Raw genomic sequence first — 14,469 nt, 5'->3', positions numbered from 1 at the left:
GTTCCCAAAAAGCAGCGAGTGCTACCCCTACCTTCAAGGAAAACCTCAGTGTCTTTTTAAAGTGCAATCAAAGTCTGGATTTTATTATTGCTACTACTACTATTATTAGCTCTATCCTATTCACACGACCAACGATCTCTTGTTGGAAGTTCCTACTTCCCCCAAAGCCCCTCCTCCATCTCTAGCTCTCTCTCTCTCTCTGGCATCAGCGTATCCAGGATTTATTTTAGGAGGAGGCATGCTTTATGTTCGGGGGCAAAACCGAGTTATCTGTGACATAATTGGTCAATTAGTTGGGTATATTTATTTATTTATTTATTTGGTTTAGGGGGACAGCTGCCCTCCCGCACCCCCTGGCTGCTCCCATGCTCTTAGGCCTCCTCTTGTTTGTCCCCCACCCCCGTACCATTTAAGAGATGGGGCCCTCCGAAGCGCGTCCCATCCCATTTAAAGAGAAGCCTCTCATCCCCCCCCCAAAAGGAGAGCGAGAAACGCTGGCTAGGTTGGCGGAGAGATGCTGCGCTTTCCCCATGACAGCCACGTCCGGATGGGAGGGAAGGTCAAGGTAGCCCCCGCGCGCCGTTTTCATGGTGTCTCTTGAGGCACTCCTCTCTTTTCTCTCGGGTAGCAGGAGGGAGCTGAGGGGGTGAAAGTTTCAAAGTGAGAAGAAACGCGCGTGGGAAAGGCTCCGCGTTAAAGGCCTGCAGTTGGGACAGTGCTCACGCGTTTTTTCTTTCCATTGAGAAGTAATTTCCTTTACTTTTGTAAATATATATATATATATACTGTATTGCATTGATATCCACGCCTTTTTCTCCAAGGAGCTCAAAGTGGCATAGTGGTTTTCTCCCTCCTTATTTAATCGCCTCTACGCCCACCCTGTTGTGCTGAGAGGCAGGGCTGGCCCAAGGTCAGCCAGTGAACTTCGGAGCCCAATAGGGATTTGAACCCTGGTCTGCTAAAGTCTGGCCACATTTGCTCTCATATATAGCGTGTCCCCTGCTTCACTGCTCTCCCTTCCGCAGGCCAACAACCCCTTGGCTGCAGCTATCAAACTATGTTTTATGCTCAGTCCCAGACCCCTTGCGACTAATGATAGGAATAATGCCATCCCTACGCAACCACAAACTCTTCACATATGGAGCAGGGCAAAGGTAGCCAATATGGTGCCATTCCCCCGACATTGTTGGCCACCATTCCTGACCACTGGCCATCATCACCATCATCGTGTGACAAGGATGGGGCATGGGGGACACACACATCACATTGGGCTAGCCCTGGTTTCGGGCGTGTGGTCCAGGCAGCATCAAGTCATGAAGCTGTGTTGCCACAGCAGTTTGTAGTCCACTACAAACGCAGGGAAACTTCCACAGCGAAAGCCAGCAGCCAGGGCCTCCTATTAAAGACTAATGTCCCCATCTCTCTCTGCAACCCCACGGCTTTTACAGAGAAACCTTCCCGGAGTAGCAGCCCGAGCTTGCGTTGCCTACTACAACCTAGCCCCAAAGGCAGCACTTCCTCCCGCCGACCGCTGCTAATTGGGAAGGGGGGGGGAAGAGGGGAAAGGCCTTCTCCCCCCCCCCCGCCCCGCAGCACAACGAGGCTCCTAAGACGCAGTATCTTCTCACAGGCGCCTGTGAATAGGCAGCTCTTCTGTGCGTGGGCGTGTTTACTCTCCCCCTCCCTCCTTCCATCCCACGGCTCATTCACTCGGAGCTGGCACGCTTACGCTGCTTCTCGAGCCCTTCTCCGATTGGTTCTTCACCCCAGGGGCCTGTAGGAGGAAAATAAAGCGTCACGGCCAAACCGGCGCTGATTGGCTAGGCTCTTCTCGCATCACAGGCTTTCGGAATAGCCCTGCAGCTGTTGCTGGAACGTCAGTACCTGTGACGTTCTATCTGCTCCATTCCTATTATTGCTCCTCCAGCTGCTGCCGCCGCTGCCGTTTTCGTTCACCCCCCTCCGCGCCTCTCTTTAGCCTTCATATTCCTGCGAGGAACGTAACAACCACCTCTTCGACCATGCACGAGTCCTCGGCCACCAATCCTGCTCTGTCATGCCTCTAAAGTCCTACGCACCAAATATATAAAGAGGAATCGAATCTGCGCAGGTGGAGTCTCTGGGAAATCGCGCTTTACCCCTAGATTGCTCAGATGTCAGATTATTCTGTGGTCACGCACTGAAGAATTAAGCCGCTTGGAGAGAGAAGAGTGAGTTTATATATATATAAAAGTGAGTTTATATATATTTATATATATTCCCCATTACCCATTGTGCATGCATTATCAAACGCAAACTTCTTTTTCCAGGGACATTCACAACTGCGTAGCTAAGGAAATCTAGCCCTCGTTTAACGACCTTTTAGGTTTTTCCCAGTAGAAAAAAAAAGAAAGTCTAGCAGCAATAAAAGGGACTGGTTCTCCAAGCAGACAACCTTTGCATTATATCGTGTGTATTTTGCGGTGTGTGCTGTAGAATCCACAGGAAGGAGAGTCTGCTCCTTCCCCCGCGCGCTGCTTGTGCGCAGTTCCATCTCATAGCTGGAACGGAAGGCGATGGTTCTGCCATTGGGCTGTTAAATCCACTGGGGCGCACTGGGGAGCTACTTTCAGAGAATAAAAACAAGAGAGGAGTAGGTGACAACATTTTGGATTAGGCCAACTTCTTCCTGTGAAATGACGTGCTAGCTAGCTAGCTGCACAGCACTACGGATCTGGCCAAGTGGAAGGTGGTCTAATAAAAAGCTGGCGCCGCTATTTTGCACTTACTCCTGTCCTTCGCGGCAACAGGTGGTGGTGAACTCTGGTTTTCTTCCTAGCCAGTTCCTGCAGGCATTTTATTATTTCCAGCTGCAAATCACGGCTTTATTTGCCCAGGATTATTGCTTCGGGTATATCCAGAATCCAGTCCCAAAACGTCTTGACCTCCCCAATCTTAAAAACGCCCCCCCCCCGGTACTCCACCGGGATACATATTTTTAAGGACAGTACGTGGAACGGGGGTTCTGGTTGCCAGGCGCACATGCATTCTACCGTATCTTTTATTCCGGGCGGGGAATAATGTCTGGGCCGGGGTGTCCCTCGCCACTTTCCAGCTTTCTTTAAACGCCGCCTGGGAATCTGTATCCCACTTTGTCCCGTGCTCTTTACAAAGAGCTTCAAAAACCAGAAGGCATCGCTGCTTCACTAGCTTGGTGCAGCTGGATCTTTCTCAGGTCCCCCGGGCGCTGTAAAATACTGAGTACGCCGTGTTCAGATGCTTGTGATCCCCCCCCCCCTTTGGCAGTTTCTTTTGTTCCATGAACATCCACGGGAATCTTGCCGCTTAAGGTGCACCGCGCAGCCATGCAGTAGTGTCGCCGCCTCCTACTTCTCTCTGGACTGCTCTCCTGACAATTCAGTAGAGAGAAAAAGCGGCGGCGGCGGCGGCGGGGCGGCTCTGTAGAGTAAGTGCTTTGACAACTGAATGCAGTTAAAACAAAGCCAGATCCCAGGATCTCCAGAAATCCACAGAGCTGTTTTCAAAATGGTTTTTTGAAAAAGGAACCACCCTTTCTCAGAGACCCCAGGCTGGCTATTTATTAGTGCGAAACGTCCCCGGCTCGGCAATTGATTCCATCCCTGGGTGAAAATGTAACCTACCCCTCCCTCTCTCGGCCTCCCTCCCGTTTCAGCTCGACACAATCGCAAAGCACAGACTCAGCAGGGAGAGCCAGAGAATGTTCCACATGCAGGCTGACATAACTCCCACCCCCTGTTCCTGATCTAACGCCCGCGGGTCCCTAGTTGACTTGATTTTTTTTTAAAAAAAATAAATAAATAAAAATTGCAGCCCTCTCGCCTACAGAGCCGCCCCCGCCAAACCCTCAGTGTGTCACTTTTTTTTTTTGCCAGCTCCCTCCAGGATGTTCCAGCAGGATCCAGATCCTTCCAACTTTCACCTTTCTTCCTCTTCCAGAAAGGAGAGGATTTGCTTGGCGCGGGGGAGGAGGAAGCGGCTCTAGAAAAGCGGCTGTGGAAAGCAGCTGTTTATGCAAATATGAAGGGGCGTGTCTGGAAAGGCCTGGGCGAGGGGGGTAGGGAGGGAAGGAGAAGAAGCGTCCCTATGCAGATGAGAGGGGCGTGGGCAAGCGGAGGGTGGCTCGCATCCCCGGAAGAGCGAGAAAGCCCATATAAAAAACTACAGAGGACATTCCCAAGCAGAACCAGCAAAAGCTGTAGAGGCGACCTAAGGCTGCGCAGGGCGAGAGGGAGCAGCTCCGGGGAAAGCGCGACCCCTGCTAGCTGGGCGGAAGAACCGGGGAGGATTCCGGAGTAAAGCTTTGCGCCAGGCGGCTCCTCCAGCTCCAGTGGCGCAAGGGGTGCAGGCTGCCTGCTCTCGCTATCCTTCGCTGCTATCCGTCAGAAGGGCAGCTCAATCACACACGCGCGGGTCACACGGCAGGTGATCAGGAGCAAGCCCCCAGGTGTGTATACTGGCGGATAGATCAGGAGCGGGACGGTGAAAACACACTTAAAACTGCATCCTGTTCCTCCGAAACGCTTAGTCCACTCCGGGAGTCGTGGCTTCACTTGAAAGCGCCGCTTAGCGCAGCCCAAAGCCGCTTTCCGGGAAGGGAAGGGGGAGCAGGGAGCGCAGGAGAGCGGCTGATATCCTCCAACCATTTCAGACCTGTCAAGAGGAAGGGGCTTGAAGATCCAGGGCCATAGCTGGGGGGGGGGGCTAGCCGTTTTTTTTGCCCCGGGTGAAGCCTCTAGAGGGGCGCCACTGAGGCTCCCAGTGTGTGTGTGTGGGGGGGTGTACCAAACTGGGTGAAAAAAAGGCCTACTTTCGCCCCTGTGAGGGTCGCAGTCTTCATCATAAGCTATAAATTCCTGATTTTTTGCTTGCCTTTTTTTAAAGACAAAAAACCCCCTCGCCCCGTCCCGCTAGGAGTGGAAGAAGAAGAAGCTACAGCAAAGGAGGCCGTCTCCACCCCCACCCACCCCCAACCTATTTGATCCGCTCCAACTTGCGAACGGCGCTGGACCATGGCAGATGAGGAAAATATTCTCAGTAGCAGCGCTAGCAACGGCGCCGACAGCGACTGCCCTCGGCTGGCCATTGCCGAGCCGTGCCTGGGTTGTAGCGAGAGCAGCCGCTGCAACGTGCTCAGCTGGGAGCAAGTGCAGCGCCTGGACCGCATCCTGAGCGAGACCATCCCGATCCACGGCCGGGGCAACTTCCCCACGTTGGAGATGCAGCCTCGCCAGATCGTGAAGGTGGTGCGCAGCCGCCTGGAGGAGCAGCGCATCGGCGTGCGCGATGTGCGCCTCAACGGCTCGGCGGCCAGCCATGTCCTGCACCAGGACAGCGGCCTGGGCTACAAGGACTTGGACCTCATCTTCTGCGCCGACCTGAAGGGCGAAGCCGAGTTCCAGACGGTGAAAGACGTCGTCTTGGACTGCCTGTTGGATTTCTTGCCGGAAGGAGTTAACAAGGAGAAGATCACCCCGCTCACCCTCAAGGTAAATGGAAGGCGCTCGCAGTCCCCGGCCGGCTGGGAGAACCTCCCTTCTCGCTTTGCTTCTGCCTCTCCAAAATGGGCCGGCACAGAGCAGTGGAGGCGGACAGAATGGAGAAAGGACAAGCTAGCCCTTATTACAGATTGCAGTGCAGCTAAATAAAAATATAAAAAATAAATTTTAAAAGGGGGCAGAATACACACAGCCCATTGCTAAAAACAAACTAACCCCCAGGATTATTCACATACAGGTCCTCCCCTTAAAGCTTATTGAAATACTAACTTGGCATGGCTCATTAGAGTGATTCCTAAGTCTCTGTCTGTGTGTACATGTGTATGTACAATGTGTATGAACAATATAGATAATCAATTAATCATTATTTTCTTTGTAAATGCACCCTGAGCCAAACCGAAGTACGTACATGGATTTATGCTAACTTAGCTCCATCAATTTCTCATCAGGCTAAGCCGTTTTAAATGCAGTTACTTTCTTTTAATTGTTTTGTGGCTAGGACCGCTAGAGGGGCATGGTGCTCCTCTGTCTCCTTGCCCTGCATAAGGAATGCAAAGGCTGGATTTGCTTTCAAAATACTCCAATAATGCTGCTCTGCAACCTGTCTTTTAAGTATGTGAAGAGCCCAGCTCTTTCTTACAGAAAAATGTGCTTCGCTTCACTGCTTTGTGCTTAAACACTTTTACAACGCTGATTAAGTGGCTCAAATTGCCTTGAATCAAGTAACTGATTTAACCGATGGTGCAGTAAGGGCATTTTAGATGGTTAAAGGACCCTGATCCTGTTCCCCTTCTTTAGATGGCAGTGTGGAATGAGCCAACCCTGCTAAATTTGGGGGCTGTCCTGCTCATTGTGTTGACATCAGCCCCAAGGCACTGCCTTGGTGGCCCCACAAATTTTATTCTAGATCACAGCAGGGGAAGAAAGGGTTAATTTCCCCGCTCCATACCTGCTCTGGTTTTGTCTTGCCTTGTTTTGGGGGTGGGCAGGAGATTATGAAGGTTGAGATAACATTGAAAGTTCCCAGAATATTGGTGCGAGTTTATTTTTAAAGGAAAGCTACTAGTGGTTTTATAAGATACAATCTGATTATTATTCTCCTTTGCATGTATGCTACATTTTAACCGTCACCTCTCTTTGGAGGAAAAGCCTTAATAAAATCCTACAGAATATGTCCTTTGTGCAGGACCATGCTACAAGCACTCCCTCGCCCTTTGGTCCTTTGCAACTGCATGTCTGCAAAACCGCATGCTAAATCTGTCCACAGTGTCTCTTTCTTACGCCTGGGCTCTGTAAATTTGCTCTGCTGCAAGCTAGGGCAGGGTGGAGCTGGGATCAAATGCAAATGTAGCCTCTAAAGAGGAGGTGCTTTTATTGGTTTTCTGATCTGCTCCTCCCTCCTCTCCCCCCCCACCCCATGTTTCAAATTGTAGGAAGCCTATGTGCAGAAAATGGTGAAAGTGTGCAATGATTCAGATCGGTGGAGTCTCATCTCCTTGTCCAACAACAGTGGGAAAAATGTGGAGCTGAAATTTGTGGACTCCTTGAGAAGGCAGTTTGAGTTCAGCGTAGATTCCTTTCAGATCAAGCTAGACTCTCTCCTCCTTTTTTACGAATGCTCAGAGAACCCGATGACTGAAACTTTTCACCCAACTATAATCGGGGAGAGTGTCTATGGGGATTTCCAAGAAGCTTTTGATCACCTTTGCAACAAGGTCATTGCTACCAGAAACCCAGAAGAGATCAGGGGAGGTGGTCTCCTGAAGTACTGCAACCTCCTCGTAAGGGGCTTCAGGGCGGCCTCGGAATCCGAGATCAAGTCTCTCCAGAGATACATGTGCTCCAGGTTTTTCATTGACTTCTCGGACATTGGGGAGCAGCAGCGGAAGTTGGAGTCGTACTTGCAGAACCACTTTGTGGGCTTGGAGGACCGCAAGTATGACTATCTCATGACCCTTCACAGTGTGGTTAATGAGAGCACCGTGTGTCTGATGGGACATGAGAGGAGACAGACTCTCAACCTGATCACCATGCTGGCCATCCGTGTGCTAGCTGACCAGAATATCATCCCCAATGTGGCCAACGTCACGTGCTATTACCAGCCAGCCCCATATGTAGCAGATGCTAACTTTAGCAATTATTATATTGCCCAGGTTCAGCCAATGTTCCCGTGTCAGCAGCACACGTACTCAACTTGGTTGCCCTGTAATTAGCAGATTTAATAGGCTTGGTTGCGATTGTGTTTTCTGTCAAGCAAATAAAGGGGGGAAGGCAGCACTCCCCCCTCTTCTCCTTTTTTTTAGAAACAAACAATGGGGTGTTTTTTTGTGCGATGGTGGTCTGCTCTGGCTCTTCAGCTTGAGAGAGGCTGTCGGTTCTTCAGTCTAATGTAACAGAGAGTGATTTAGAAAAAGAACCGAAAAACAAAAAGCCTCATTCGATTCTCTACCCCAAAGCACAGAGGCCTGTCATGAAAAGCAAATAGGTCCCCTTGAGGTAAACCGGGGAGGAGGAAATGCTTGCTGACAATATGGGCTGGCGACGCCTGCTCCCATAGCTATGGCAGAGTGAAAGTTGGGAAGCCTTTATTTTTTAAACGAATCTGCAAAAAACAAAATAAAAGACAGGGGAGGAAATACGAGTGGGGAAGGGAAGGGAAATATGCGTTCAGGAATTTAAAGTTAGATTCATAACACAGAGATATGTTGGAATAGGAGATATTTTAGAATTACTGCCTTTGGGGCATGTATTAAGTGCTGTCGGTGGAATGAACCCATAGAATGTATAGCTTGCTTGAATAGAAAGCTTTAAGAGAACCAGCTTGCTCCAAAATGGAAAAAGAAAGAAAAAAAAGGAGTCGTAGGCGGGTACAGTTATTATTTTTTTAAAGAGAGAAACTGGGGGGGGGATTATGACAAATTTCATTATTTACAGCTGTGTGCGTGCTTCACATTTTGTAAAAATAAATAAATGTGGAATAGCCAGAAAACCAGCTGTAGCAAGCATCATATGCTTCAGGACCAAAGATTTCTCAGATAAGTTATCCAAGCAAGTAGAAAGCAGAGTAGACTATTAAAAAAAAGAGAGGAAAGATAAGATATTACTATATTTGTACATGCTAATGTTAAACAAAAGTGCCTGATACCTTTAGAAAATTTGAAGTGAAAAAAATATAGTTTTGTGGTTTAAACTTGCATTTTGTTTTTATCAGGGACACAAGAAACAAACAAACAAACAAAAAAAGCTTGTGAATAAATGGTGGAGGAAATGCCTATTTCCCCCCCAGGCAAATACCTATATAAAGTTTCTATTGTTGGCATGGATGTTATCATAGGTACATGTGTGTATGTGTGTATATTGGTGTGTGTGTGTGTGTGTGTGTGTGTGTGTGTGTGTGTGTGTGTGTGTACATGCATACACACCTATTTTCAATATGGTCTGGGAAAATGTAGCAATTTTAAGGAATGTTTTAAATGAAATACGGTGTGTTTTCCAGTCTGCAACAGGATATCATAATGCTGTGGGCACTTTGCAGAGTTATCCTGCGCTAGAAAATCTGAATAAACAAACTGTTCATAAGCAAGATGGGATTCAAAGGATGCATTTGGTTGCAAGAACATAAACAAATCCATTGGGCTACTTGTGAGCCATGCTAGTTTCAAACATTTCACCCACTGATCCTTTTGTCCCCTGTTTTGTACTGTAATATGGTTTTGACCGTTAATTCACCAGTACGACGATTGCATGCCTCTCTGGTGTACAGACAACCATTGGAATGTGGCTCAAATGGATAGCTCCCTTGACAGCTAAAGAATATTGCATTTGAATATTAATTATTGACATTTAAAAAGAGCGAGCAGAATGCACTGTGCATTCCAGGACCACTAAAAGTTAGTAAATGTGAAACTGAACCATTATGAAGACTGTTGCATGGATTTTGGAAATCTATATTTTATATTACACATACACATATTTTTATGCAAGTATTAAACAACTTTGATCTGGTTGTCACACTGCATTTTCCAGTTTAGTACTGTACCTTATTTAAAATGATTAATCTTTTGCATTGGGACAAATAATTTAATTTCCTTTCTCTCAAGAGGCTTAGGGGAATGCTGGGAAATCATTTTACTGGGAGGGTTTTTATACCCTCACCACTGTAGTGATGATTATACAAAAGAATTTAACCATTTCATCTTTTTTCATCCAGCCACTATATATGTAAAACAAAATCTAACTTAACACCTCAGTCACAATCAAACACAGCGTTAAGTGCTCTTAGGTTTGGAAACGTGAAAATCTTTGGGTTCCAGTGCTCCAAATCTGTGTTGGATTGCGGCCTACACATTGTTTTATTAATGCTAAGAAAGGAAGCCAAAGTTACAGTTTGGGAGAGGAAACTGAACTTAGCCACCCACCGCTGCCGAATCAAAGGGAGAGAAATACATGCTGCACAGGGAAATGTTCAAGCAACACAAAATATTTAAAGGGGAGGGATTAGTAAACAGCTAACCAGGCAATTTAGCACCCCATTGTCCAAACAAAGCTACTGGCAATGCATTTGTCCCTTCCCCCATTATCCATTGCTGAAGCTTTTCTATTCTTAACCATCCCTTTGTGTCTGAAGGTCAGTTTAACAGGACCCCGGCTTGTTTACTCAAGTCGCTGAATTCTGCAGGAAATGTAAAATTAATTTCCATCTTGGCAGTCGGTCCCCAGTCGTTACTTTTTGCTTGTCTGTTCACTACCCTCAGCCTGCTTAGGAAATCATAAAACCCTCACCCTCATACCAAATGCACATCTAGTCAGTGCGCAGTTACGAAAATGAAACGTCCCCTTTCCATTGGCCCAGCAAATCAGCAGGGAGATGTGCTTTGTCAAAATCAGAGACTAGCCTGTGTTGTTGCTCAGAGAGGGGATTTCTGAGGGAAGCTGAGCAGAAGGCTGGAGCAAGAGGATCAGCTGGTAATGTGGTATGTCCTTTCCTACCACAGCTATTTTGCTGCAAATAAATGAGTCATCCACTATTGAAAAGGGTTTGGGGGTATCTGGCAGGGCTTCAGCCACAAAATGCTGATAATACAGTACAGACATTTCCCCCCCTTTGGAGCAGCCTTCCCCCTCTTTTAAGAAAACCAAACACTGCTATTGTTAGTCTGAGGATTACAGGGTCACTGTCTCTCTCTTCCTCCCCCTTCCCTCTCGTAGTTCAGGTAGCTGCATCTCCTGGCAAGCAGCAAATGGTTGCCTTGCATCACATGTCCAAGGAGCTCTGTTCACTTGATGAAATAGTGCTCTCTCTCTCTCTCTCTCTCTCTCTTTTTCTCTTTGCTTTAAGGGGCCAGCAGTCTCAAGCCACTAACAGGGCTTTGTTGCAACTGGCTGGCAGTGGAGGTTGTTTTTAAACCGTCTGGTGATAGTAATGAGAAGATGCTTTGACTCTATGTCAAAACTAAAATAACAGCATATTTTCAGAACGTGTTGGCTTCTGTGATTTGCAGACCTAGCCCTTCATACAGCCAAACAGTATCGCCCCCCCCATCCTTCTCCAATTTTATTAAACTAGTACATTCATAAGAAGAAAATGTTTGTTACTCTTAGGATCTGGTCATTCTATTCATTCAGCAAAAGCTTCAAATGCATTTTTAAGAAACTAGGTTTTAAGCAACTAGCTTAAGATGTTGTCTTAATTACAGTCCTATGGTTTGTGTTACTGTTGGGTTAAATGTGAATCAAGAGAGGTGAGGAAGGCAAAGACCTCAGATTCTTTTTGAAGAACTAGTAGAATCCGCAGTTTGTTAATGTTCGTTATTGTGAAACTTCAGTTGTCCGTGTCTGCTATGTGGACCTCAGGTGATTGCACATCACTTTTATACTTATGTAAATATCACTCTCATTTATCCAAACATTTCAAATCTCAGCCCTGGGTCATTCAATTCAGATAGATGGAATCATACTGTGTATATATAATCCACAATATGCAAAAACAAAACAAGAAAAAAATGGGGAGGGGGAATAAAATGGAAGCAGGATCCATATTTTCATAACTCTTTTTATTTAAATGCTTTAAGACTTGTTTGCTGCTATGTATTGCACAAAGTTTAATGCACAGCTTATAAATGCCTGTTGTAAGTGCTTTATATGTGAGTTGTATTATATTGAAGACTCATCCATTCTGAGAAAGCTTTAAATTGTGGAAAGAAAAACGTGTAAAGGAAAATGAGATGGAGAGAAATATATCTATCGAATGACATATTAAGCACTTTTTATTTTTTCTTGGGTTTTTTTGTGTGTATTGCTTTCTGATTTCCAGTGCAACAACAAAAATCCAAAATCCATGTACAGGTGGGGTTTTTGTTTTTGTTTTGGTTTGCTTTCTTAGCAAGCCGTGATTATACCTAGTTAAACATCAGAAAGGTCTGCAGACTTCAGGACTGGTTGGACGTGGCACCACAAACTCTTGCAGTCTGTGGGAAGTCAAGCGATGCTGAATTTGTTCTCCTGTGATATATTCCGCACAACTTTAGTCTTCAGCGAGACATCCTGCTGCATCAAACCGCTCCCCTTGGACTGTTCCTTTGGGAACTTTTTGACTCTGGGTTCTGTTGGAGGCTGAAACAAAAAGTGGATGGGAAGCAGACACTTCTAACCAAGTAAAGCATTTGCTCCAGTGCTAGCGGGAACAGATTGTGAATTTTGTTTACAGCATCCAATATTTGGATTTTTTTGTAAATAAAAATGATGTTATTTTTTCTATTTATCTGTGTCTGGTGTTTTCAGTTTCTCAGATAATTTCCGCCTTTTTTTGTAATTAATGTGGCTTGACTTCCATATTAGAAAGAGCAGTGGTAGCTCCTTTCTGAAAAGCCGCTTTTTCATTGCGACAGTGTAGATCTGGGTTTCATCAGAAACAATTGAACCTTAGTTCCAGAACATTGGACAGGACATTAACTGAGTAACATAAATGACAGACGCATGAGAGTGCCAGTGGGCTATGAATCCTCATGAAACAGTTGGAAGTTTTTAGAAATAACATTGTACTTCATATGCAATGCAATCCTGTGTTTACACATTTATTCTTCTCCACTGTAATTTTCCTATCTTGATTCTGAGTATATTATTTATCCTCCACACCCAATAAAATGGAGAATCACTTCCATGATGCCAAGGATTTAAGGAATGGAAGCATAATGCTGTAATTCTGCATGCACTCTCCTGGGATTAATTGCCACAATCTTACACATGTCTACTCAGAAGTAGGCTGTCATGGACCTTTTTCCACATGGTGGAGGGGGGGGGGGGAGTAGGCATCTGAACCTACCATCTGAGCAAAAGAGCTGTCCAGTCAATAACTTCAAAGAAAGCAGGCTGAAAAAGAAATAAGACCAGTGTTACTTACCCTGAAATGCTTTATAAATCCGAAGCATTTTGAGTTGTAAGCTCCTCTTCAGGAAATTTTGCATTAGCGTTTCCATAGCAAAGCTCTCAGTCAAATAGTTTGGACAATTCCCTAAAGAAAAGGCTAGAATTGTGTTGGATGTATAAGGATTTACAAAATCAATGTTTTATAACACTCTTGGATTCCACCCCACTCCTTTGCTTGAGGCTTCTGAAATAATTCCAAGTCTAGACACATAAAAAAGAGAGGTTTTCCAGTCCTCAAAAACACTTTGGCTCCTTCTGACATCACATCCACAGCTTGAGAGCTGCTGTAACATGGTTCCTCCCCACACTGCCAAAAAAAGGCCCAAGTCATAAAGAGTCCAAGTTGTGGCTTCTTCAATGTACATTTAAAACACTCGTATACCACTTCAGCAATCATAGCTTCCCCCCAAATATTCATGGGAACTGTAGTCTGTTTATGGTGCTGGGAATTATAGATCTCTAGAGGAAACTACAATTCCCAGCATTATTTGGGGGAAGCCATGTGCTCTAAATGTATGGTGCAGATGTGACCATAGGCAATCAGAGGCATATCTAGGGTCCCTTGTGCTCCTACCCCACACTTTTGATTTTGCTACAATAGCAGCAGCACATCACTGGTGCAAGGAACCCTAGGCACACCTCTGGAGATAAAGAAGAATGTACAGAAGATAAAGAACCTAACTCATCCCAATTGCAAAGAGACAGTTGACATACTGTGCTCAAACTGATGTGAACACCAGAGAGGCTAAAGCAACTGAAGGCTGTCAGAGAAGAAGAAGAAGGAGGAGGAGGAGGGATACGGTGTTTCAAATGACATTTTTTTATCTCAGGTGGTGCTGAGAAGACCGAAGGAAAGGTGTCACAAAACTTCACTCTCAATGGGTGGAGTAGATTCTGTCACATTAGCACAACAAATCCACTTCACTTTTCTTTCTTTTAAGCATCTGGAGTTTTTGCAGTTTGGGAAGTGCCAGGGAAATGCCTTGACAAGTGTGGGATGGACAGATGACTAATGAGAAGCCATCTAAACACTCCGTAAGCAAATCAGGAAGAATGCAGAGCAAATGCTCACAGTCATCTAACAGCTCAGTAATGGCTGGATATAATCTCATGTCTGCGTAAACTTTGTGCAAGCAAATCAGAATGAATATTCAATAAGCAGGTCATCTGGAGGGGCCAAATAACAGTGAGAGTTTGAGGCGGAAAAGAAGAGAGAGGGAGGGGGGGAATTACAGCAAGAATAATAGAATCGGGCAGTCACAAAACGAGGGACAGAGCCCCCTCAGCACCCCCACAATGCACATAAACATCTTACATATTATTTACATATTACTGGCAGGACCGATCCTGGGTTCTACCACCTGGCAGGCCGTCCACCCACCTGTCAATCACCTGATGCCAGGCGAGGCATGTTTACTTTGTAGGGTGGCCTGAGTTCAAGTCATGCTGCAAACAAAATATTTGAGTCAATTCAAGCTGAGCTCGAAGACGCTGTGTAGCACAACTGGTGCATATTTCAAGCTCTACT

The 14,469-nt window shown here is 46.1% G+C and overlaps 1 protein-coding gene and 1 long non-coding RNA gene across 4 annotated transcripts; one reads left to right on the top strand and one right to left on the bottom strand.

The window, feature by feature from the left end:
• Positions 1–298: 298 nt before the first annotated feature.
• LOC148686221 (uncharacterized) lies at positions 299–1,868 on the bottom strand. The gene is made up of 2 exons (XR_015948919.1): positions 1,730–1,868; positions 299–638 (listed from the first exon to the last, which is right to left on the bottom strand). It is a non-coding gene; the product is annotated as an uncharacterized LOC148686221 (long non-coding RNA).
• A 6-nt stretch (positions 1,869–1,874) lies between these two features.
• On the top strand, positions 1,875–12,272 carry TENT5A (terminal nucleotidyltransferase 5A). Of its 3 annotated transcripts, none has more exons than XM_035109532.3 (3): positions 1,875–2,232; positions 4,903–5,507; positions 6,950–12,272. In XM_035109532.3, exons 2-3 carry the CDS (start codon positions 5,031–5,033, stop codon positions 7,727–7,729), a joined length of 1,257 nt encoding a protein of 418 aa, XP_034965423.1. In that variant the 5' UTR covers positions 1,875–2,232; positions 4,903–5,030; the 3' UTR covers positions 7,730–12,272. The 3 variants fall into 3 exon arrangements, with proteins under 3 accessions (XP_034965423.1, XP_034965424.1, XP_034965422.1); XM_035109533.3 differs by having other exon boundaries at positions 1,880–2,210; XM_035109531.3 differs by lacking the exon at positions 1,875–2,232 and adding an exon at positions 3,894–4,465.
• Positions 12,273–14,469: the final 2,197 nt, after the last annotated feature.

This window comes from Zootoca vivipara, chromosome 3 (genome assembly GCF_965207765.1).
Source record: "Zootoca vivipara chromosome 3, rZooViv2.hap1.1, whole genome shotgun sequence".
Taxonomy (NCBI): domain Eukaryota; kingdom Metazoa; phylum Chordata; class Lepidosauria; order Squamata; family Lacertidae; genus Zootoca; species Zootoca vivipara.
The sequence above is the reverse complement of the archived record's forward strand: the minus strand, read 5'-3'. Positions and strand labels throughout refer to the sequence as shown.